Raw genomic sequence first — 26,831 nt, 5'->3', positions numbered from 1 at the left:
AATATTCGCTATATTGCTATAACTTTGTTTTTTTGAATATTCGTATTATTCTAAAACAAGAATATATAGCAATATAGCGAATATTTGAAAAAAAACAACTATAGAGCAATTTAGCTAATATAGTGCTATATTCTTCTTTGTCTAATAGTTGTAATTTTTTTATCATCTGAAGTTCAGATTGGAAAAAAATTACAACTATTAAAAAAAAAGATTATAGCACTATATTAGCTAAATTGCTCTATATTTGTTTTTTTTTTCAAATATTCGCTATATTGCTATAACTTTGTTTTTTCGAATATTCGTAATATTCTAAAACAAGAATATATAGCAATATAGTAAATATTCAGAAAGAATGAATATAGAGCAATTTAGCTAATATAGTGCTATAATCTTTTTTTTTATATTTGTAATGATTTTCCAATCTGAACTTCAGATCAGAAAAAAATTACAACTATTAGACAAAGAAGATTATAGCACTATATTAGATAAATTGCTATATATTCAGTTTTTTTTTCGAATATTCGCTATATTGCTATAACTTAGTTTTTTCGAATATTCGTAATATTCTAAAACAAGAATATATAGCAATATAGCGAATATTCGGAAAAAAAAACTAATATAGAGCAATTTAGCTAATATAGTGCTATAATATTCTTTGTCTAATAGTTGTAATTTTTTTCGCATCCGAAGTTCAGATTGGAAAAAAATTATAACTATAAAAAAAAGATTATAGCACTATATTAGCTAAATTGCTCTATATAAATTTTTTCCGAATATTCACTATATTGCTATATATTCTTGTTTTAGAATATTACGAATATTCAAAAAACAAAGTTATAGCAATATAGCGAATATTAGAAAAAAACTAATATAGAGCAATTTAGCTAATATAGTGCTATAATCTTTTTTTTTAATAGTTGTAATTTTTTTTCCAATCTGAACTTCAGATGATAAAAAAATGACAACTATTAGACAAAGAAGATTATAGCACTATATTAGCTAAATTGCTCTATATTCGGGTTTTTTCAAATATTTGCTATATTGCTATATATTCTTGTTTTAGAATAATACGAATATTCAAAAAAACAAAGTTATAGCAATATAGCGAATATTACATATTACACGATCGTTACCTTGCCGATTTTTCGAGTAAAAAAATCGTAGAACATAACGAATATTCGAATTTGCGAATATTCGACGAATATTCTACAAAATATTAGCGAAATATCACGAATTCGAATATGACCCCTGCCGCTCATCACTAGAGAGGATGTGGGTTCCCGCTGTGGATGTTAGTGCTAGCCAACTGGTGAGAGCCTTTCACAGAGCCCACAAGGATAAGGTTGGGCCGGGGTGTACGGAGGTACCCCGTAGAAGGGGGGGTACTGTCATGCCCTGCTCAGGTTATGTGCGAAGGTCAGCCAGGTTAGCAGCACGTGTGTAGTTTTTAGTGTTTGTTTTGGGTTTGGAGTTGAGCTGTATCCGCCTTCCTTCAGGTGCACTGGGTGGGGTCGTTTGTGTGAGTTTAAATTACGCCCCTTCCCAGTGTCCTGTGCGGGTTATAGCTTCTATCTTGCTTTGAGAAAAGGTGGATTTGCGGTTTCTGCTCTGCTACAAGATAAGTTGGTTTTGGTTTCCTTTTGTGTTCTGTCTAGGCTGTTAGAGAGATACCTGCCTACTCCAGGTTCTGAGGATGCAGGCTGCCTCTTTCCCCCTTTTCACCATCTCAGGGACTTTAGGGAATCTTCAGCCTTAGGCACGGGGGCACGTTGATTCCCACCTTTTGGGTCTGAACGTGGGCACAGAAGTCCAGGGAGAGCTGGTAGGGAATTGTCAGGAGGTGACCCTTTTCCCCAGCTTCTAGCCTAGACGCTTGTTTTGTGCTTTTCTGTGTGTTTATTGTATCTTGTATCCCACCCATAGTGACACAAGCACCGTAATAAGTGGGACGAACGCGTGGGTCCACAATCTGTGTCTGCGGGTCACACCACTGCCTCCTCTTCCCCTATGTTACATGCTGGCCAATCCCCTGTCGAAGGCACAGGCCCGGATGACTCCCGCCCTGCACCTTGACCTTCTCTAGCACGATCAGCGACCACATCCACTTCCATGTCTAAGCACAGCATCCAAATATCCTTACCCCAGGCATATAAACGCAAGCACAAATACCCAGCCACCCACCCACCCACAGGCTATAGCACTAAATGCACAGCTTTCCAAATTACTGGCCCTGGAAATGTTGCCATTTAGGCTAGTGGACACAGAGGCTTTCCGCAGCCTGATGTCGACGGCCATTCTGCGTTACGCAGTCTCCAGCCGACACTATTTTTCAAGTTGTGCTATGCCTGCCTTACACCAACATGTTTCCCGTAACATCACATGTGCCCTGACCAACGCTCTGAAAGGTCCACTTAACCACGGACACATGGACAAGTGCATTCAGCCAGGGACGCTACATTTCCCTGATGGCACACTGGGTGAATGTTGTGGAGGCTGGGAGCGAGTCGTAAGCTGGGAAGGGACAGGTGCTACCATCAGGGTCTCCACCAGCAGCTATGTTACTGGCTCCAACCCCCACTCAATCCTCCTTCGCCTCCTCCTCCACTTCCAGCTCTGAATTATCCACCGCAGCACCAGTCAGTCATCAGTCGGTAGCTGGAAGCAGTGTAGCACTGCAGTGAGGAGGCGGCAACAGGCCGAACTGAAACTGATATGCTTAGGGGACAAACAGCACACCACCGCAGAGCTATGGCAGGGGATAAGAGACCAGTCTGAGTTGTGGCTCTCGCCACTCAACCTAGAACCAGGCATGATTGTGTCTGATAATGGCCGTAACTTGGAGGCGGCTTTGGAGCTCGGAAAGCTTAGACACATCCCATGCCTTGCCCACGACTTCAACCTTGTGGTTCAGTTTCTCAAAACCTACCCCAATTTGCCTGAGCTACTGGTGAAGGTGTGCCAACAGCTTTAGCTGGTCTGTCAACGCTGCAGCAGTGCTTTAAATTGCCAGCTCACCAGCTGTTGTGCGATGTGAGCACGTGCTGGAACTCCACGTTCCACATGTTGGCCAGGCTTTGTGAGCAGCAGAGGGCAGTAGTGGAATACCAGCTGCAACATGGTCGACGCCTTTCCAGTCAGCTTCCGCTATTCACAAGCGATGAGTGGGCATGGATGTCTGACCTTTGTGAGGTTTTAAGAAACTTTGAGGAATCAACACAGATGGTGAGCGACGATAACGCTATTGTCAGCGTAACCATCCCACTTCTGTGTCGACTCAAATGCTCGCTGCTCACAATTAAGTCTACTTTTACACTCGCGCTTGGTGCGGAACCATCATGAACATTGTATTTTAACATGGCCACGGCGGATCCGTCTTGAACACCATTAAAATTTAATGGAGGACGGATACGTTTTCTATTGTGCCAGATTGTGTCATAGAAAACGGATACATCCCCATTGACTTACATTGTGTGGCTCAGTTTCGTCAGATGGACAACAAAACGCTGCAAGCAGAGTTTTGGTGTCCGCCTCCAAAGCAGAGTGGAGACGGAATGGAGTCAAACTGATGCATTCTGAGCGGATCCTTTTCTATTCAGAATGCATTAGGGCAAAACTGATCAGTTTTGGACCGCTTGTGAGATCCCTGAACGGATCTCACAAACGGAAAGCCAAAACGCCAGTGAGAAAGTAGCCTTAGGATGACGCTTTACATGTGGAAGAGGTGGAAATGGGGGAAAACATTACACAGGGTGATTGCCAGACCACCCTCCATCTATCTTCTCAACACAAATTGGGCAATGAAGAAGAGGAGGAGCAGGAGACAGTTGCCTCCGCTACAGAGGGTAGTACCCATGGAAGTTTAATTCTGTCTGTTCAGCGTGGGTCAACAGAAGAGGAGGAAGAAGATGAGGCGATTGAGAGTAATCCTCCTGATCAGGGACGTAGCTAATGGCTCATGGGCCCTTGTGCCCATGAGCCAGCTTGGGGCCCCCCTTCCCTCAGGGCTTTGTGGCCAGGGGCAGGAAGCACAAGGCCTTCGTGCTGCCCGAGGCAAAAATTGAAATGGCCCCCCCTTGAGCCAGAGGTGTAACTTGACCAGCATGCACTTTCTATAATACTGGTATCTTCTTATGCACCACAAGGGTCTTTGGGCCCCTCAGGCTCCTGGGCCCGGTAGCGACTGCTACCTCTGCACCCCCTATAGCTACGCCCCTGCTCCTGATGACGACAGCGAAGTCTTGCCTGTTGGTACTCTGGCACACATGGCTGACTTCATGTTAGGCTGCCTTTCCCACGACCTGCGCGTTATACGCATTTTAGACAACACAGATTACTTCTGATTGTCTCGACCCCCGCTACAAAGAGAACTTATCATCTCTCATTCCTCTGGTGGAGAGGACGAGAAAAACGGTGCAATACCAGAAGGTCCTTGTTGAAAAATTGGTCCAAAAATTTCCATCTACCAACGCAGGCGGCAGAGTCCATAGTTCCTTGGCCAACCGAGGAGGGGAGACGAGGAGAACACACAGCAGTTCCAACAGAGGCAGTACAACACTCTCCAAAGCTTGGGACATTTTCATGACACCCCGCCAGCAACCTCACCCTGATGCGTGGCCTACTGTCACAAAGAGAGAAAAATTTAGAAAGATGGTAAAGGAGTACATAGCAGACCGTGTCAGTGTCCTCAATGATCCCTCAGTGCCTTACAACTACTGGTTGTCCAAGCTAAACACATGGCACGAACTGGCGCTCTACGCTTTGGAGGTGCTGGCCTGCCCTGCTGCCTGCGTTTTGTCTAAGCGTGTATTTAGTGCTGCTGGTGGCATTATAACAGATAAGTGTATCTGCCTGTCAACTGAAAATGCTGACAGGTTGACTCTAATAAAAATGTACAAGGCCTGGATTGCCCCTGACTTCTCGACTCCACCAGAGGAAAGCGCCTGAAATAAAGGCACTTCAAATGTGTTGTTTATAATGTACTGAATACACTGTATTCCCATGCACCCCTTCCACCACAAACAAGGGTATATGGTTAAATCTTCCTTTTCTAATCTTCCTCCAACATATCAACATGCTTATTCATCACATATAATGCCCTCGCATATATGGCCTTCAAATATAATGTTTTACAGGGTCAGCTCACCTGCAGGCCCTCGCATATAATTTTTTAGAGGGTCAGCTCAGCTGCAGGCCCTTGCATATAATTATTTAGAGGGTCAGCTCACAAGCAGGCCTTCACCAAAAATCTTTTACTGGTTCAGATAACCAGCAGGCCCGCACCTCAAATATTTTACAGGGTCAGCTAACCAGCAGGCCCGCACCTCAAACCTTTTACTGGATCAGCTCACCAGCAGGCCCGCAACTCAAATCTTTTACAGGATCAGCTCAACTGAAGGCCCTTGCATTACATTTTTTAGTGGGTCATCTCACCAGCAGGCCTTCACCTACAATCTTTTACTGGGTCAGCTCACCAGCAGGCCCGCACCTCAAATCTTTTACAGGGTCATCTCAGCAGCAGGCCCGCACCTCAAATCTTTTACAGAGTCAGCTTACCTGAAGGCCCTTGCATTCAATTTTTTAGAGGGTCAGCTCACCTGCATGCCCGCACCTCAAATCTTTTAAAGGGTCAGCTCACCTGAAGGCACTCGCATATCATTTTTTAGTGGGTCAGCTCACCAGAAGGCCTTTACCTACAATCTTTTACTGGTTGAGCTCACCAGCAGGCCCGCACATAAAATATTTTACAGGGTCAGCTCACCAGCAGGCCCGCACCTCAAATCTTTTACAGTGACAACTCACCAGCAGGCCCGCAACTCAAATCTTTTACAGGGTCATCTCAACTGAAGGCCTTCGCATTTCATTTTTTAAGGGTCAGCTCACATGCAGGCACGCACCTAATTATACCTAATAGGTAATTTGCAAGCATGCTGCCTTGTTTGGTTGTGGTAGCCATAGCCATTTCTCAGGCTCCCTCTCGTGAATTAAACACTGATTTCCCATTACCCGTAGTTACAATTGTTTGCGCTGACAAGAACATCGAAAGTTGATAGTCCAGATATCCGAATTGGTTCGTCGCCGTGACGGGGACGTTCGATCGGCCCCAGGTTAAGTAGAGTCACCACAGCGGCAGCAGGCCCTCACCCCTAATGTTTTAGAGGGTCACCAGCAGGCCTTTGCTCCTAATGTTCTTGAGTGTCACCAGCAGGCCATCAATCATAATTTTTCAAGGGTGTGTATGATGCCTTCCTTTATGTGTAATAAAAGGTGTATTGGAGTGCCGGTTCCTTGTAATTTTTGGCAGCCCTTTCACTTAGTGCATAGGCTGTATGAGTGTCGGAGTCCCACTACCTAAACATTTGTACCACAATGTGAATGAGGCCCTCCATTATTTGATATACAGGTTGTATCGGAGTGCCTCTTCCTTGTAACTTTTGGCAGCACTTGCACTTTATATACAAGTAAATATACAGGAAAGAATGTTTAGATTTTTTTTATTCGGTTTTGTGCATATTATTTTCAGTCTGTAAAAGTGGTGTACTATTCGGAAAACATCATTCCCAGCAGCGACCTGCGAGTCCAAGATGCATCCAGACATCCTCCCCGTGCTGTTCCCGAACCATTTCGGTGATGTTTCCATCAATCTCTGAGCTTTTCCTATGAACTAGACACCCTCCCCTTTTCAGAGCAGGGGGTACCTGGTTTAATGCTCGGGTTCTCCCATTGACTTCTATTATACTCGGGTGCTGGGTCGAGCACCCGAACATCCCGATGTGTTCGGTCCGAGCACCCGAGCACTACGGTGATCGATCAACACTATTAAGCGCAACTCTGGGGTATAATACAGGATGTAACTCAGGATCAGTACAGGATAATGTAATGTATGTACAGAGTGACTGCACTAGCAGAATAGTCAGTGCAGCTCTGGAGTATAATACAGGATGTAACTCAGGATCAGTACAGGATAAGTAATGTATGTACACAGTGACTGCACCAGCAGAATAGTGAGTACCCCTCTGGAGTATAATACAGGATGTAACTCAGGATCAGTACAGGATAAGTAATGTATGTACACAGTGACTCCACCAGCAGAATAGTGAGTACCCCTCTGGAGTATAATACAGGATGTAACTCAGGATCAGTACAGGATAAGTAATGCAATGTATGTACACAGTGACTCCACCAGCAGAATAGTGAGTGCAGCTCTGGAGTATAATACAGGATGTAACTCAGGATCAGTACAGGATAAGTAATGTAATGTATGTACACAGTGACTCCACCAGCAGAATAGTGAGTACCCCTCTGGAGTATAATACAGGATCAGTACAGGATCGAAAATATAATTTACAAAGTCACTTAACTTTTATGTAGATTTATATTTAAACAGTTTAATGGTGGACTACGGCAGACTAAAATATTGGTAAATTTGAGCATACTTTTAATAGCAAAGATTAAAGGGCTTCTGTCAGCCCACTAAACCGTTTTTTTTTTGTTTACTAATAATCCCTACACTGCGAGCTCTGCATACATAAGTTAAATAATCATTTTGGTTCAGTAGAATTTGATAAAAAGCTATTTTTAAAATATGCAAATAACCTTGCTACCAGCAAGTAGGGCGGCTACTTGCTAGTAGCAGCCGCATCCTCCGATCCTAATGACGCCCCCTCCGCATTACGATTGACAGGGCCAGGGAACGGAATCGTTCTCTGCTGGCCCTGCCTGTTTGCATTCAAAATCCGGCGCCTGCGCCGCAGCCGTACCTATCTTCAATCTGCGCAGGCGCACTGAGAGGCGGCCGCTCGCTCGGCCGCTCCATCCTCAATGCGCCTGCGCCGATGACGTCACATCTACACCCGGCGCAGGCGCATTGAGGATGGAGCGGCCGAGCGAGCGGTGATCACCCATATACACTCCCTGATCACCCCCTGTCATTGATCACCCCCCTGTAAGGCTCCATTCAGACGTCCGCATGTGTTTTGCGGATCCGATCCATGTATCCATGTATCCGTAAAAATCATACGGACGTCTGAATGGAGCCTTACAGGGGGGTGATCAATGACAGGGGGGTGATCAGGGAGTCTATATGGGGTGATCAGTGGTTCATAAAGGGTTAATAAGTGACAGGGGGGGTGTAGTGTAGTGTAGTGGTGTTTGGTGCTACTTTAGTGAGCTGCCTGAGTCCTCTGGTGGTCGATCCAAACAAAATGAACCACCAGAGGACCAGGTAGCAGGTATATTAGACGCTGTTATCAAAACAGCGTCTAATATACCTGTTAGGGGTTAAAAAAAATCACATCTCCAGCTTGCCAGCGAGCGATCGCCGCTGGCAGGCTGGAGATCCACTCGCTTACCTTCCGTTCCTGTGAGCGCGCGCGCCTGTGTGCGCGCGTTCACAGGAAATCTCAGCTCTCGCGGGAGGACGCGTATATGCATCCACCCAGAAGAGCAGGGCCGCCGCCAGGACGCAATCCTGCGTACGGCGGTCCTGGAGTGGTTAAATGGGTTGTCCCACGAAAAATATTCAACAGTTTTCAAACCAGCACCTGGACCTGAATACATTTGTAATGACATGTAATTAATAATTTAGCATAGCCACTGAGTTATTCAATAAGATGTATCTGTTTAGCGCTACCTGCTGTTAGTTTTTTCTTATTTCTTTGACCTGCTCACTGAGAAGGCCGCACATGCTCGGTTTCATCCTTCAACTGCCTCCCGAGCTGTGATAGGAAGAGCTGAGACACGCCCCCTGAGCTGCAGCAGAAAAGACACTCCCCTTGAGCTGCCAGCTTGATATAAGTCTAGCAGAGCAATGCATTTGGAGATCTCTGGATCCTTGTGAGGTACAGGGCTGGTTCTAGCTTTGTTAGAAAAAGATTGTCATGTACTATATGTCTGTCTGATTTTCATTTTTTACATTAGTCACGGGAGAACCCCTCTAAGTATAAAACATAGCTGGAAAATTCTAATGAACTTTAAAAATAAATAGGACAATTTCACCCTAACACTAAGATGGTACAATGGGTCAAGGCAAGACCATCTGGAGAGAACATGAGCAGATACCCTCAATGGTTTTCGTCTACTCTACCATCCCCGCCATTGGGACTGGAAGAGTCCATTCTGTACTGTCATCTTATCAACACCACATTTTCACTCCTTTCACCGTGCAGACCTCGCTACCAACTGCAAAAGTGCAAACTAATCCCTATGTGCGTGGTGTTAATTAGAGGTCCTCGTGCTAATTGTGAAGACTAGCTAGCCTAACTAGTCACAATGGGGTTCTGATGCCAAGCTGAATAATTGCCGCATCGCGCGTCCCGCTGAGCTCAATATTAAGTGAAAATAGCAGCCAATACCTTCCCAGCGCTGGTCCTAGGCGTCGCCACCTATTTCAATCATTCCAGTTGGTTTGGGGACTCCAGACCTTTATAAATTAACAGCAGGAAAATACCAAAGGTGCCAGATTGCATATTTATTGTCTTTTTTGTGTAATACTTAAATATGTATTATGAAGTGAGTGACATAAATTAGGCAGATTTCAGAATCCACAGGCCGTGGCTTGTAGAAGACCCCATGCTGTCTGACATTTCATCCTTGTCAAAGATCAAATTATTTTAATTTAGGCTGTAAATTATAAGGAATGAAGACTTCTTTGTGGGAATTCCCTGTGGTAATCTGACTTTTGTTGTTACTGCTGCTTGTCAGTGTGCAAAAAATATAATATGCATGCAAATAAGGCTAGAAAATGTGTACTATCTAATTATCTATCCAGTACATTCCACTTGAAGACAGTGGGAAGTCTGACACACAGTATGTGTTTGATTCATTGAGGCCTGCAGGGTATTTACACAAGATTACTTTTAATTATGAAATTAATATCTTTTTATCTGAAATGTATAGAAGTCGGAGAAGGCATGAAGAGAATTTTTATCAAGCAATCTCCATTTTTTTTACCTAATAAGTTAAATAAAATTCAGCACTAGTTTAACAATTAAGGGTATTCTGTCGAGTTTTTTAAACTGCAAGACTGGGACTGGAGAAGGGACATTAGATATGGAACCGAATGCCCCAGGGTAGACTAATAATCACCCAAAGTCCCTTATATACAGGGAAGGCCTCTCATAAAATAAATGATGCAGTAATGGCTACTACAGTCCATGCAGAGGAGTGAAAGCAATGCAAATGTTACTCCCATGAGGCTCCTTAACAAGTGGGAGGCACATATGCAAACTGTTGTAATTCCTGCACCGTTCACCTGATTTGGATGTAAATGCCCTCAAATTGAAGCTGACAGTCTGCAGGTAAAGCACATCTTGATTGTTTCATTTCAAATCCATTGTGGTGGTGTATAGAGCCAAAAATGTTACAATTGTGCAGATGTCACAATATTTATGGACCTGACTGTATGTTACTCTGACCTGTTAGTCATGGATGGTCAGGGTATTAAATGTGCGTGGGGACTAAGTCCCTCCTAGGTCGCTAGGGAAGCTACCGATGCTCCGGTAGCACTAGTGACGGGCTTCTTATTTCTCAGCCATAAACGCTTGGCACGGTCTCATGAGGAAATCTCCACTATGGCATCCAAGTTATCGAGTGACACCATATTGAGTGCAGTTTTGAGCATTCAGTTTGCACATTTAAAGGGAACCTGTCATCAATGTTATGGTGACCTCACTGAGTGCAGCATAAATTAGTGACAGAAATGCTGATCTCAGCGGTGTGTCAGTCACGAGCTAAAAGTAAGTGGTTGCCGAGAACCAGCATCTTAATCATTGCAGCCCAGGCCTTGAAAAGAGTCAAATCTACCTGAGAAGAGTCCTGGTTATTCCTAATCTCCTGCCCTCCTGCTGATGGCTGACAGTCTTCTACCTCGTTTTCTCCCTTTCTATCTAGGAGATAACTGCCAATCATCTGCAGATGGACGGGGGGAGCAGGAGATTAGGAATAACCAGGACTCTTCTCAGGTAGATTTGACTCTTTTCAAGGCCTGGGCTGCTTGTAATTCTCCGTCTCCAGTCCTGAGGAGATCGGAGCTGTGGATTAGCCTGCCCTTCCTCGTCAGCTTTAGAGTTAACCCCTTCAGTCCCTTTCACACATCCATAGCCCTTCCTCAGAGCTCTCTGAAGTTTGGGGAGCTGTGTGACCAGTAAGCTGTGCCTGCAGTTAACCCCATCAGCTGCAATTAGTCCCCCTCCCACACCCATACCCCTTCCCTAGTGCTGTGTGACCTGTGAATAAAAGGCAGGAGGCTGTAAGTGTATTGCAGTGAGTTATACACTTATAGCCAAAGCATTACAATACAGATGTATTGTAATGCATTGTAAAGAGGATCAGACCCCCAAAAGTTAAACTCACAGAGTGGGACAAAAAATAAAGTGAAAAAAGAAGTAAAAAAAAATAAAGTTTTACAAAAAAAAATAAAAGTTTCAAGTAAAAAAGGTGTCCTTTTTCCAAAATAAAGTTTAAAAAAATTGTAAAAAATAGGGAAAAAAAGAAATGTAGACATATTAGGTATCGCCACATTCGTATCGACTGGCTCTATAAAAATATCACATGACCTATCCCCTCAGGTGAAAACCGTCAAAAAAATAAAAGAAAAACTGTGCTTAAAATTTTTTTTTTGTCACCTTACATCACTAAAAGTGCAACACCAAGCGATCAAAAAAGCGTATTCCCCCCAACATAGTACCAATCTAGCCGTCACCTCATCCCACAAAAAATGAACCCCCACCTAAGACAATCACAAAAAAAATTAAAACAACTATGGCTCTCAGACTATGGAGACACTAAAACATGATTTTTTTTTGGTTTCAAAAATGCTTTTATTGTGTTAAATGTAAAAAAAAAAAAAAAAAAGTATACATATTAGGTATTGCCACATCCATAACTACCTGATCTATAAAATTAATACATGACCTAACCCCTCAGGTGAACACCGTAAAATAAAAAATAAAAAACGGTGTCAAAAAAGCCATTTTTTGTCAACTTAAATCACAAAAAGTGTAATACCAAGCAATCAAAAAGTCATACGAATCATACCAATCAAACCGTCATCTCATCCTGCAAAAAATGAGACTCTTATTAAGACAATCGCCCAAAAAATAAAAAAACTATGGCTCTCAGACTATGGAGACACTAAAAACATATTTTTTTTGTTTCAAAAATGCTGTTATTGTGTAAAACTTAAATAAATAAAAAAAGTATACATATTAGGTATCGCCGCGTCCATAATATCCTACTGTATAAAAATATCACATGACCTAACCCCTCAGGTGAACACAGTAAAAAAATTAAAATAAAATGTGTGTCAAAAAAGCAATTTTTTGTTACCTTACATCACAAAAACTGTAATACCAAGCAATCAAAAAGTCATATGCACCCAAAAATAGTACCAATTATACCGTTATCTCATACTGAAAAAAGTAATCCCCTATATAATACAGTTGCCTAAAAGATTATAAGAAATATGGCTTTAAAAATATGGAGACACAAAAAATTATTTTTTACAAAAATGCTTTATTATGTAAAACTGAAACAACCATCCAAAAAAGTTGTCATATTTGGTATTGTTGCGTCTGTAACAACCCCCAACCCCCTCTATAAAAATACCACATGATCTAACCTCTCGGATGAACATTATAAATAACAAAAAATAAATATGGTGCCAAAACATCTATTTTTTGTTACCTTGCCTCCAAAAAAATGTAATATAGAGCAACCAAAAATCATACGTCCCCTAAAATAGTACCAACAAGACTGCCACCTTATCCTGTAGTTTCCAAAATGGGGTCTTTTTTTGGAGTTTCTGCTCTAGGGGTTCATCATGGGGTCTTCAAATGTGACGTGGCAACTTAAAATTTTTCCAATGAAATCTGCCTTCCAAAAACCATATGGCGTTCCTTTCCTTCTGCACCCTGCCGTGTGCCCATACAGCAGTTTACAACCACATATGTGGTGTTTCTGTAAACTACAGAATCAGGCTAATAAATACTGAGTTTTGATTGGCTATTAACCCTTGCTTTGTTAACAGAAAAAAATGGATTACAATGGAAAATCTGCCAAAAAGTGAAATTCTGAAATTTCATCTACATTTTCCTTTAATTCTTGTGAAACACCTAAAGGGTTAACAACGTTTGTAAAATCAGTTTTGAATACCTTGAGGGGTTTAGTTTCTAAAATGGGGCCATTTATGGGTGGTTTCTATTATGTAAGCCTCACAAAGTGACTTCAGACCTGAACTGGTCCTTAAAAAGTGTTTTTTGGAAATTTTCTATAAAATTTCAAGATTTGCTTCTAAACTTAGAACAACCGCCAAAAATAAAATTCCATTCACAAAATGATCCAAACATAAAGTAGACATATGGGAAATGTAAAGTGATAACTTTTTTAGGAGGTATCACTATCCATTTTAAAAGCAGAGAAATATAAATTTTGAAATTTGCAAATTTTTTTAAAATTTTGGTAAGCTTGGTATTTTTTTAGAAATAGAAATGAAATGTTTTCGGTCAAATTTACCACTGTCATGAAGTACAATATGTGACGAGAAAACAATCTCAGAATGGCTTAGATAAATAAAAGCATTTTAAAGTTATAACCATATAAAGAGACACATGTCAGATTTGCAAAAAATGGCCTGGTCCTTAAGGTGAAAAATGGCAGGGTCCTTAAGGGGTTAAGTTTATCAGTCATATTGTCTTGTCAACTCCATTAGGAAAGAAAACAATTGTGGACTAGGGGATATGGCAACATATTTACTTTACTAACATAATTGCAACACAGTACAATGCGTAAAGTCCCCTCGAGTGTTTCAAGGACTCAATGCTCCACTCTACCACCAGATATTTAGTGGGCAATTACATCTGAGGACAAACTAGACCATGTCTTAGGTCTGCACCCTGCTCTCTCTTGAGTGCATAGTCAGTCAGCCAGTAGTCAGCCTCTAGGTCCTAAGGCCTCTTTCACGCGGGCGTCATATATTTAGCCCGGATAGGAGGCGTGTGCGTTGTTTCGCAAATCGGCATGTTTGGTACCCAAACTTTTTCACAGAAGTTCGGGTTTGGGAACGGGGTTGTGTAGATTGTATTATTTTCCCTTATAACATGGTTATAGACCAATAGCAGTATGGTCCAGCACACCATGTGGATTCCCATGCACACTGCCCCACAGCTGCCAAGTCCCCATTGTTTTTTATGCCTCAGAGTGATGTCACAGCTCAAGGGCATTATTGTGCTCCATCATCTAGGGAGCAATAAGTTCTTCAGGGGCAGGGCCTACCATACTTGTCACCGGTACTGTCTGAAAAAAACACTCTCTCTTAACAGGCATCTATCTAATATAGTGACCTGGAAAAAAAAAAAAAGATACTGCCGCCATATAAAATCCTTAGTGCTGATTTACTAATCTGCTTCTAGCGTTCAGTCATGGGTGTGATCTTAATAATAAAACTCCTAGTGCCCACATAATATTACCTGGCATGGTGCCCATGTAATAATGCCCAGGACAGTGTAGACAGCATATGGTTAGTTACAGGGCCCATACGACAGTGCCAAACACTATACCGCTATCACTTACTTACCTGTGCTCCTGTGATGCTTCCTTTGGGAACAGGAAGTGGTATCGGAGCAGCCAATAGGAGGCTTCTGACATGTAACTTCCTGTTCCTGTACTGATCACCTTTACCACTATAGAAATTAGAAGATGAGACATATGTAATTCTCCTACAGCTTCCCAGGTGTTCAATAAGATCACTGTTTGAACAACTCATTGGAGACCATCCTAAGCTAAGCACTTCCTCCTGAAACCACTAGGTTCAAAGCTCTTCTACCATATCCAGACCTACCTACCGTTGCTGTTTCAAACCCATGGGCTGGGCTTCTTAATATAATGCCGCTTCTCTAACATTTTCTTTTCACTTTATTTTGGCGGCCAGTACAAATCAATATGGACAATGTAGATATCTGAAGAGCGAGGCGTAAATCATGGACTGGAGAAGATGACATTTCCGCTATAATCATGGTATATGCATATTTACCGATCCCCTCCTGAACTTTATGATATCATCCAGGACAGTAAGGAACCGAAAGGCTTTAGTACAGAACAGACATTGATCATCTCCTCAGACCATCTATATATTTTATTTATGTTACTGCCTTGGTGCCGATCGAGCTCTCAACTATTATCAGCGATACTAATGTAACAGAAGATGAAGGAAGTTGTTCTCTTTCCTCGTTCAACAGAACATTTTGTTGGTCATTTCCTTAAATGCATTTCTAATTATGTGAATTCTTCCCGGTGCTTTGATTACTGTGATTAGGACTCTATATATAACCTGGTATTTGCTCAGGTGTAGGACCATTTACTATAGATCAAGTTTACTGGTGTCTACAAGCTTAAAGGGCCAATGCGGTAATGGGTGTGCCACACTGAAACAATGGATTGTGTTGCTTCCTTTACTATATTGCTGGAGATTAGCGCTGATGGGCGCCATTTTGGACCACTACATTTAGTTAAGTGTTCAGTTACTCCTTCCATTTTCCGCCCCTCTCATGCCATTAAAGGAAATGTGTCACCAACAATTTTATCTGCCAGTTATTTTCTGATTGCAGATTTTTTTGGGGTGTCCATTTTGCCTGAGTTGCTCTTAACAGCATTTAGAAAGCATTAAGAACATTTTTTACAGTAGCCCCATGGGCCATAGACACAATGGTCTGGAGGGGACCCTATTGAGAGAGTTTTTTAGGCATACTCTGTGACCTGTGCAGAGGTCATTGTACAAGGAAGGAATAGATAAGATTTGACAATCACCTATTGTAAATGGTGGATCCTATCTTATCTGTCATGCTAAACCTGCCTGTACTGATATCACCTCTATGGATAGATAAGCAGGTAACTGATCTGGACAGACCAAGAAGTGACGCCGGTTATTAGACTTAGTGGTCAGTAGTGATGAGCGGCATAGGCAATATTCGGATTTGCGATATTTTGGGAATTTCTGCCCGAATATTCGCCATAAATTCGCCAATTTGAGAATTTGTGATCTCTAGTCTTTAATTACTTGATTGCGAAAATCGGCAATGTAATATATTCGCAATAAAATTAGCGATTAGAATATTCACAATCAACACTTAGGGGTAGGCAAATTTCCTATTGGTTGCTAGGGATGTTGCTAAATGCCGATATTCGCGATAAATTCGCAATAAACTCGTGATTAGAATATTCAATATCAACACTAAGGGGTAGAAAAATGTCCTATTGGTTGCTAGGGATGTTGCTAAGTGCCGATATTCGCGATAAATTCACAATTAGAATATTAGTAATCAACAATATTCGCAAATATGAATATATAGCACTATATTCTAAATATTCGTGAATTCTGGAAGTGGCGATATTCACAATTAAATTTTGCGATTCGAATATTCGCGGTCAACAATAGTGGTCAGTGCGAATACCGCAGGATTTTATGTTTTTTGTTTAACTATAGATACTGACATGAAAAATTAAAAATAACAATCAAAAATTCTTTAAATGTGATTTAACCAATAGGTAATTTTCTGATGACACATTTCCTTTAAGGGAATGTCTCATGTAAATTATTAATTAGATGTATGTTTGTTGAGATAAATAATATCTGTTATGTGTTATTTTTATTTTTTAAAGCTTCCCTGGGGTCGGCCATCTTGGAGGCACACACTTCCTATGTGTCCTTTATGGCAACTGAAATAAGTTTGTCATTTGAATGATAAATGCATAGATTATTACAGTCTCCAGGATTTGATGGAGTACAGCTCCCTCTGCTAGAGGTCAGAGAGCGACAGGGAAGCTGCATCTGGAGCCTTATCTGTTTATATTGTATAACTATCAAGCATTATCTATATCTCCAGAAGTACAATAGAGATGCCTTTAAAAAAAATGATGAGATGACTCAGCTCATTCTGCCCCAGTCTATACAGTAAAAGGGAAAAATGAGCTGCAGAAAACAAGAAACACGTTATCTAGTGGCCATTGTGAAAAGTGCAATATTTATTCATGTGGATAATTTAAAAATAAACCTATTTCATAAGATGTTAATAATTTATCCTGATTTAAATTCCTGATGATACATTATGTTTAATACATGAGAGTCCTGTAGTTGCTCTTTCTATTAGACAAAGTGGAGAGTGACTGCAAAGAACATGCCTCTCTGAAAAATGTCAATGTAATGTCAGTGTATTGCTTCATTTTCACCTTTATGGGCAGTTGAACTCTAGTTAACCTCAGCTAATAGACATTGGGCACCCTGTGATCAGCTGTCAGTAACACAAAGTGATTGGTCCAAAAGAATGTGAACATTTCAGTGGGAAGCTCTTCTAGACATTGACATTTCTCCAAACTTAAATGGATGTTCACTTTGGATAATCCCTACTTGTTAGGATGGCAGTAACTGTTCAATTTACCTGCAGCACAACCGCAGGGGACTTTCAGTATTCCACATTGTCCATTCACATCAATGGCTTTCTTGTGTAATGTAGGACAGGACTGGTCCTCCAGAGATGGAGGCAGTCTTGTTAATTTCTCTCTCTTCTGGAAATTTCAAAAGGCGATCACCAGCCCCCCTCCTCCTTCCTTACACACACACACACACACACACACACCATATTAAATCAAATTCCCAAAACTTTCCAATCTAGGTATCGCCTTTAAGAGAGTGCCTTTAGTATGTGAATAACCTTCATGGCCTCTTTGTATAATGGATGGCAGTGAAGTGCAATTTCTCAGTAAGGAATGTCCTTGGAGACATCTTGTGCGTGATAAAAGTAGCAATGTGGAAATATTTCCTACTAAAGCCCCACCCAACCAGTGGGGATTGAAAAAGAACAGGGAGATGCTTGGTGTAATGGGAGTTTTACTGAAGTTGTCAGAATTTTAGCAACTTTTTGGAATACTGTACTATAAAAGTGACAATAGGAAAAAACAACATTCAACTGAACCCCAAAACACACAACACAATGTCCCCAAGATCCCCTACTCCTTCTCCAGTGATAAGTTCTTCTAGGGTTACATTGTTTTTCACAGAAGAGGGTGCACTGAGTGTGGCCTTGGCTTCCCAATTCCAATAGGTGAATATTAGGTTGGGATTAGTGATGATCGAGCATGCTCGTCCAAACACCTGTTCGGCTCGTCCACCTCGATGCTCGGCACATGGCGGTATTCGGCTGAATACCGCGTGTGCTCAAGTGCAATGCTCGAGTCTCCACCCCGCATGTAAGTGCTGCCCTCACTCTAATGCCGTAGCCACCTTGGTTACTGACATTACAGTGATTGGCTGTCCAGAACGCGCCATTGGGTGCTATATAGCAGCACCCGATGACACATGTTCGGCTCAGTCTTAGTCATGGAGAGCTGTGCTGAAGAAGGGACAGACAGTGTAGGTAGTGAAATAGGAATAATTTTATTAGAAAAAAAATTCAGAAACCCAAAAGTTTTTTTAAGGACTATTGTTGTGTATGGCGGCAGCAATATACACTTGTCCAAAAAAACAAGTCACCTTCTTCCATTGCTCCAGAGTCCATCCCCAATCTTTATGCTCCCTAGCAAATTGTACCTTTTTCTTCTGGTTTGCCTCACTGATTAGTGGTTTTCTTATGGCTACACAGCTGTTCAGTCCCAATCCCTTGAGGTCCCTTCACATTGTGCATGTGGAAATGCTCTTACTTTCACTATTAAACATAGCCCTGAGTTCTACTGTTGTTTTTCTTCGATTTGATTTCACCAAACGTTTAAGCGATCGCTGATCACGATTATTCACGATTTTTTTCCCGCCACATTTCTTCCTCGAATACGATGGGTCCCCACTATCCTTCCAGTTTTTTCATAATGCGTTGGACAGTTCTTAACCCAATTTTAGTCGTTTCTGCAATCTCCTTAGATGTTTTCTCTGCTTGATGCATGCCAATGATTTGTCCCTTCTCAAACAGACTAAGATCTTTTCCACGACCACAAAATTTGTCTTTCGACATGGTTGTTTAAGAAATGAGAAGCAACTCATTGCACCAGTTGGGATTAAATAACTTGTTGCCAGCTGAAAGATGATCGCCCATGCAGTAATTATCCAATAGGAGGCTCATAATTATTTGCTTAGTTAAATCCAGATGGCAAAATTTTTTGGGACAGGAAGTGTATATTTTTAGCGCAACCTGTGCTAAATAGCTAAAACTTTACAGACCCAAAAGTCCTTCTAAGGATTATTGTGTGTGACAGCAATATCTACTTTTAGCGCATCTTGCGCTAAATAGCGTACAATAGTTAGGCCGCTGCGGACAGTGACATTAGCTGCACCACATCTCCTGTGTAAAGTGTGCGCATCCCAAAAATATCTGTGACATACAGTGTAATTTTTCAATAGATGGTGTCTGCTTCTGACAGTGATATTACCAGGGCCACATCTCCAGTGTAACATGTGCGCTTCAAAAATGTATCTGTGACATACAGTGTATTTTTTTGCATAGACGCTGCGGACAGTGACATTACCGGTGGTACCTCACCCGTATAATGTTTCCTCATCACAAATACCTATGACATTCCCTGTAATTTTTCATTAGCCGCTGGTGACAGCATTGACATTATCTGCTGGATATCTCCTGTGTGACGTTTCCACATCCCAAATACCTTTTTTAATTTGTTTGCGCATACACTTTCAAATCCTACACTACTGTACGTGTGACAGACTTTCAATCATATATTACATTTAATATGAAGAAGGCGAGCAGTAAGGGAAAGAGCAGTGGCCGTGAGGCTGATGGTGCATGCAGAGGTCATGGCCCTGGGCACGGTGAAACTGTGCCAGAGCACAAGAAACACACTCATCCACGATACCTAGCTTCATGTCCCAGTTTGCAGGACGGAGCAGGACACCACTCTTGAAGTCAGACCAGTGCGACCCGGTGGTCTGTTGGATTGCAGTAGATAATGCTTCCAGTCGGTTAAGCACCACCCTGTCTTCCACCATGTCCAGTCTCAGTAGCCACGAGTCTGCTCAACCCTATCCTCACCCTGATCCTCCTTCCTCCCACCATGGAGAGTCTAAGTAAACAAGTGATCCCACACTCGGATATTCCGAGGAGCTCTTTTCAGCGCCATTCCTTGATTTGGCCCTCTCGACAAGCACGCTTGAAGAGGGACAGATCTTGTGCCCTAATTTACAAAGTCTAGAGCATCCACAATCACAAGAAGATAACAGTGGGGAACGTCAACTACTGTTTAATGAGGTGGATGATGATGAGACACAGTTGCCAATAACTCAATGGCAATTACTGTTTCAAGAGGTTGATGAAGAGGATAAGACACAGTTGTCAATCACTGAGGTAGTGGATAAGTCAACAAGTCAGGAGGATGAGTAGAGTGAGGAAGTGGCGGACGATGAAGTCACTGACCCAACCTGGGAAGGTGGAAAGCCGAGCGAGGACTGCAGTACAGAGGGGGAGGGATCTGCTGCACTGCAACAGGCTAGAAGAGGCAGTGGGGTGGCAAAAGGGAGAAGGTGGGCCACACCAAACAGGCCTGCAACTGTTTCATGGAGCACCCGCTTGCAGAAATCATCCTTGCCAAGGGGTAAGTGTATCACAGTCTGGCACTTTTTTGAGTAAAGTATGGACGACAAAAGAATGGTAATTTGCAACCTGTGCCATACAAAAATGAGCAGGGGCGTTAACACTAGCATCCTCACCACCACCAGCATGATCCGCTACATGGCATCAAAGCACCCTAATAGGTGGGCCGAACGCCTGGGTCCACAATCAGTGTCTGCGGGTCACACCACTGCCTCCTCTTCCCCTGTGTTACGTGCTGGCCAATCCCTTGTCCAAGACGCAGGCCCGGATGCTTCCCGCCCTTCACCTGGACCTTCGCAAGCACCATCAGCGACCACATCCACTTCCGTGTTACAGCGCAGCGTACAGATGTCCATACCCCAGGCATTTGAACGCAAGCACAAATACCCAGCCACCCACCCACAGGCCATAGCTCTAAATTACTGGCCCTGGAAATGTTCCCATTTAGGTTTGTAGACACTGAGGCATTCCGCAGCCTGATGTCGGTGTCTGTCCCGCGTTACGCAGTACCCAGACACCACTATTTTTAAAGATCTGCCGTGCCCGCCTTACACCAACAGGTGTCCCATAACATCACACGTGCCCTGACAACGCAGTTAGTGGGAAGGTCCACTTAACCAAGGCACACATGGACAAGTGCATTCGGCCAGGGATGCTACATTTACATGATGGCACACTGGGTGAATGTTGTGGAAGCCGGGAGCGAGTCGTACCCTGGGATTGCACAGCAGGCCTTCGCATATAATTTTTTAGCGGCTCAGCTCACCAGCAGGCCCACACCTAAAATCTTTTACAGGGTAAGCTCACCAGCAGGCCCTCACATTTAATGTTTTAGAGGGTCAGCTCACAAGTAGGCCTTCACCGACAATCTTTTACAGGGTCAGCTCAACAGCAGGCCCACACCTAAAATATTTTACAGGGTCAGCTCATTAGCAGGCCTGCGCCTAAAATCTTTTACAGGGTCAGCTCACCAGCAGGCCCTAGCATATAATGTTTTACAGGGTCAGCTCACCAGCAGGCCCTTACATATTATTTTTTAGAGGGTTAGCTCACCAGCAGGCCTTCACCTACAATCTTTAACAGGGTCAGGCCACCTGCAGGCCCTCACATATAATGTTTTAGAGGGTCAGCTCACCTGCAGACCCTCACCTGCAATCTTTTACAGGGTCAGCTCACCTGCAGGCCCACGAATATAATGTTTTACAGGGTCAGCTCATCTGCAGGCTCTGGCATATAATTTTTTAGAGGGTCAGTTCAGCAGCAGGCCCTCGCCCCTAATATTTTAGAGGCTCACCAGCAGGCCATCAATCATAATTTTTCAAGGCTGTGTATGATGCCCTCCTTTATGTGTAATAAAGGGTGTATTGGAGTGCCGGTTCCTTGTAATTTTTGGCAGCCCTTTGACTTAATGCATAGGCTTTATGAGTGTAGGAGTCCCACTACATGAACAATTGTACCACAATGTGAATGAGGCCCTCCTTTATGTGATATACAGGTTGTATCAGCGTGTCTCTTGCTTGTAATTTTTGGATGAAATTGCACTTTATATACAAGTAAATATTCAAGAAAGAATGTGTCCTATACATTTTTCCTCTAAAATCAATTTTATCTTCGGTTTGGTGCGTATTATTGTCAGTCTGTAAAAGTGGCGTACTACTCGGACAACATTGTTTCCAGCAGCGACCTGGGAGTCCAAGATGCATCGATACATCCTCCCCATGCGGTTTTAGAACCATTTTGGTGGTGTTTCCATCAATTTATGACCTTTTCCTATGAACCAGGCACCCTCCCCTCTTCAGAGCAGGGGGTGCCTAGTTTAATGCTTGGGTTCTCCCATTGATTCCTATTATTCTCGGGTGCTCGGTAGAGCACCCAAGAATCCCGATGTGTTTGGCCAGAGCACACAAGCACTTTGGTGCTCGATCAACACTAGTTGGGATCCCTTATTGGTCAGTGGGGCATACAGCTGTAGTTGAAGGTAAATGTGGACCCACATTTTGAATAGGTTAATGATTACACTGAGGTTGTGATAGTTTTGCCATACTCAACCAGGATGGGAATGAGAAGTAACGAGTTGGGTAATGGAAATTTTTTGGATATTTTTGACAGGAAATCAATTGCAAAATCTGAAAAACCATGCCAGTTTAGTGATGGAAAAAGTCACAAACACTTTTTTGCACAAGTGGCATTTCCCCGCTGCCATCGCCAATTTCCCGAAAAGGGGGAATGATAAGGAAGGGGCAGGGCCAGCAGGCCTGGCACATATATCGTCGTTTATGCCAGTTTTCTGCTGTAGAAGAAGACTGAAATCTACCCCAGCTAGGGAGGCATAGATTTCAGTTTAGGTGCACAGACTGACAAAGCAGTGCACAGAGAGAGATACTATGGGCCAGCATTAAAAACACTGGTCTATTATAAATTTTCCTATATTTTTCTCATTTTTATTTATTTGATAGTAAAGACAAAATGTAAGAAATATTGATTTCTAGTGAAATATTTGCAAATTGTTTAATTGGAAAAAAAACATTTGAGATAATAATGCTCATGTGATTCTTGCAGTGTGACGGCATCCAAATGGATCTTGGAAATATCTCTCTGGAAGGAATTGCTATTCTGAACATCCCGAGCATGCACGGTGGCTCAAATCTCTGGGGAGAGACCAGAAAAAGAAGAATTAATCGCAGACTTGAAAAGAAGACTCAAGAAAAGAGGAACACGGTGACCGATGTAAAGGAGCTCAAATTTGCAGCGCAAGGTGCAGTAAATCTTACATATGTCACATTCAATTTATCAAGGGCTATGCTAAATTCTATTTATGGGCCTTATCAGACGGCCGTGTATTATCATGTTTCCCCTACAGTGTCACCAGAAGTTTTTACAATACTTTTTTGTTGGCACCAGTAACCCCTAGCTTCGAAGGCCTGGAGCCAGCAGAGTGCCAAAACCTGTATACCGCTGATCTATGATAAATCTGCCCCTTAATGTGCACCCTTTAAAGTAGGTTGCTCTCTTTTTGTAAAACATGGCTGCTGTCTTTCAAAAACAGCACCGTACTTGTCCTCAAGTTGTTTGAGGTACTGAAGCTCAGTCCAATTTACTTTAATGAATAACACCAGACACAACTTGTAGACAGAGGTGGTGCTGTTTTTTTAGGGGGAAAAAAATCAGCCTTGCTTTCCAAAACACCCTTTTAAGATCCTCTGATCAGAAATCTCTCGTCCGGTGAAGCCACAGCCAGCATTTCTATGGTCTTCCAGGTTGTTATGTCTCATTGACTACAAATTCACCCATAAAACATATCTGTCTAACATGTTTCTATTATCACTATAGGCTTGTTGACTAACCCTTACCAATTCCCATTTAGAGGACACATTGTTTCACTTATTTTTATATATTTTTATTATTCTTTAATCAGGGTATTTGTGTTCTTCGCGAAGGTCCAAGGGTCAACAGGGAATTATCTCCTCATTGTTCTGTAAAAGACTTGAGCTGATTAGCGGTTGATGGATCGCATTCGAAGCACAATAGATTGGGAAATGTGAGCTATAACGTGGATAGTAAAAAGTAATGTTTGATTGCCTTTTGGAAACACACAGCAGTCTGAGACTTTGCCAAACAGTTCTATTTTAGCCTAGTGTCCCTACTGCCATCTATAACGGAAGGTTTTCCATTGTGATTGATGTTAGAAACTTTACATTATTTTTCCACCATGAAGACCTCACTTTTATATACTATATGTTGCTTGGTTGTCTCTTGCATGGTGGCTCAGTGGTTAGCAGCGGTGCTTTGCAGCACTGGGATCCTGGGGCCAATTCAGACCAAGGGCAAAAAGTTCTGTGCAAAAATATGAGTGTGTATGTGTGTGTGGAGGAGCATGGGCAGAGAGAACCAACACATTTTATATTACTTGCTCCAGTTTTCTGCCACAATGCCTGAAACTCATGGCAGTACCTAGGTGGCACAGATTTCAGATTGTAGCTCATGGACCTGCAATATGCGCCAAATTTATTTAGATGTGTGCCTCTTAGTAATTGTGGTGCTTCTCACACCATCTCACACTATGTCAAGGCATTACGCCTTCCAGTCTTCATAAATCTAACTCACAGTCCACAAGACAGTGTGAACTTAGACAGAAACTATTAAAGTGTTCCAGATTCATCATAGTGACTAATGCTGGGGCGATAAATCTGCCGTACCTATAGAGGGTCTAGTCTCAGTTTAAACCACTTCTTTACTGGCTTAATTTAGTCCAAAATGTACTAAAATTTTTGCGCATTATTTGACACAAGGTTCCACATTTAAATCACCCCCCACAAAGCTATGTCCTCGTCACTAAGCCATTCTTTTTTGTCAGCCAAGTGATAAAAAGGATAGAAGGTGGCAAAAATAGGTTACTAAATATGGTAGAAAATCTGTACCCCAAATTGCACCAGAATTTGGCACATTTTAATTAAGTAAATCTCCTCCAATATCTGAAAAGTGCTGTGGAATATGTTGGTGCTATAAATTGTCCTATTGGTCTGGATCACTGTGAAAATGGATATGTGGGCTATGTCTTTTTCTACAATTATGAAAAAGGGGTTGTCCAGGTTAGGGAATTCTAGGTAAAATTGAGGGGGGTCCTCGGTTCAGGATCTTCCTCCTTTGATCAGAGTAGAGAGAGGTTACAAAGAGTGTCTCTTGCTCTGGAAGACCTGTCCTGTCCTGTCTTGAATTATACAGACAACACATTGATTTAAATTGACACTATGTAATACTTCATTTTTCCTGTGGTGGTGCTGCAGGAAAACCGAAAACTCACCGCAAAAGTTTCCCACAAATTACAGTTAATCACTGGTGGTCTCAGCAGGAAGACACAGGACCCTTCTATCAAGAAGAATTTGTGCAAAGCAAAGATTTCCTTTAATATTTACAATATACTAATAGACATACAGTAAAATTGCTGGTCAATCCAAAGATCTCATGATGAAAGTTGAGCAGAGCTAGAAATACAAGTAGAAAAACTGTAGAAAAAACTTCAAGAGATTGATCAAACATTCCAAGGATTTGGCAGCTTGATATGTGGTACAGTAGAGAGTGATACAGAAGAAAAATAAAAAAGCCAGGTCAACTTTATACTCTAGGGTCAATGTGAAAAATTAATTGCACATGCCCCGGTCAGAAGACTCAATAGGTAGTGGTTGGAAACTCACAGATGGCTAGGGAACCAGGACAGGTAAGTAAGTAACAATTAATAGTGCATTCCTAAGGAGCATCCTGTGATGCTGTGAAGTTCAAGTGGTGGACTACTAGTTGACTAACTAATGGACCATCAAGGTCTCCAATAGATACATAAATCTGGATAAAAAGAAGACAATAAATATTTTAATCATGTGTAGCCCAAAAATGACCCTAGAAAATAACTTTTTTAGATATGTAATGGAGTATGACTTTCTTCATGGGTGGCCTTCATGAAGTAGAGAGAAGGTGTAGTTGAATGTTCTCCAGACATCATAGGAAATTATGGGGTTGTCCAGAAACAGTTCCACTTGAATGGAGCTTACCAGAGCAATACCAGGTGTCTGTTATGCAAGCAGACTGACTGACTATACTCTAGAGGGGCATGACTAAGCAACTATCTGGTCTTCGCTAGAGCCTCTGATGGTGAGGATAGGTTTGGTCCATTAGGGTAGTTGCCAGGTGCCACTCCAGAGCAGTCCCCGAGTCAGTGGCAGCTGACCACGGGGTCAAAGATACCGGTGCAAGCATTGAGGGGAAGTAAGTGGTTAGAAAGTCTGAAGTCAGGGCAGGCAACGACCAAGCAAAAGTCCGTAAACGAAGTCCAAGGTCAGAGGCAGGCGGCAAACAAGCAAAATCCAATAAATCCAAAAGCAGTGTCCGGTACACAGAAAAGGAGAACTACAAAAACACCTAGAACTAGACAAGCTAGTAACCATGAGTTGCTCAGGTACCTTCCTTGGGCAGAAAGTGCCTTTAAATACTTCCTGCAATCTAGCCATAGGCTAGTGAGACAGAGAACATGTACGTGCTGCCTCACAGGGAGGAGAGACACACCCATACAAGCCCTAACAAACAGTACAGATCTCCAGCAGGAAGTAAGCTCTGGCATGGAGCACAGATACAACAGTTAAGCTACCTGCAATTGTCAGCACGGCACATGGCAGCAGGAAGAAAAGAGGGAGCCCGGCGGCCGTGCCCGCGGGTAGGGGCAACAGCGCCGGCACAGACCGCTGGGCTAAGAGTGGCCCTATT

General features: G+C 42.5%; 1 protein-coding gene across 1 annotated transcript in view; it reads left to right on the top strand.

Annotated features, from left to right (window-relative positions):
* The window catches only part of LOC122924083 (diacylglycerol kinase beta-like), a 192,379-nt gene that overhangs the window by 8,324 nt on the left and 157,224 nt on the right, over positions 1 to 26,831 (top strand). Inside the window, exon 2 of the mRNA XM_044275003.1 lies at positions 23,139 to 23,334. Within this exon, the coding sequence (XP_044130938.1) occupies positions 23,154 to 23,334 (181 nt within the window). The 5' untranslated portion in view covers positions 23,139 to 23,153. The remainder of the gene's footprint in view (positions 1 to 23,138; positions 23,335 to 26,831) is intronic.

This window comes from Bufo gargarizans, unplaced genomic scaffold, assembly GCF_014858855.1.
Source record: "Bufo gargarizans isolate SCDJY-AF-19 unplaced genomic scaffold, ASM1485885v1 original_scaffold_2220_pilon, whole genome shotgun sequence".
In the NCBI taxonomy this organism is placed as follows: Eukaryota; Metazoa; Chordata; class Amphibia; order Anura; family Bufonidae; genus Bufo; species Bufo gargarizans.
The sequence above is the reverse complement of the archived record's forward strand: the minus strand, read 5'-3'. Positions and strand labels throughout refer to the sequence as shown.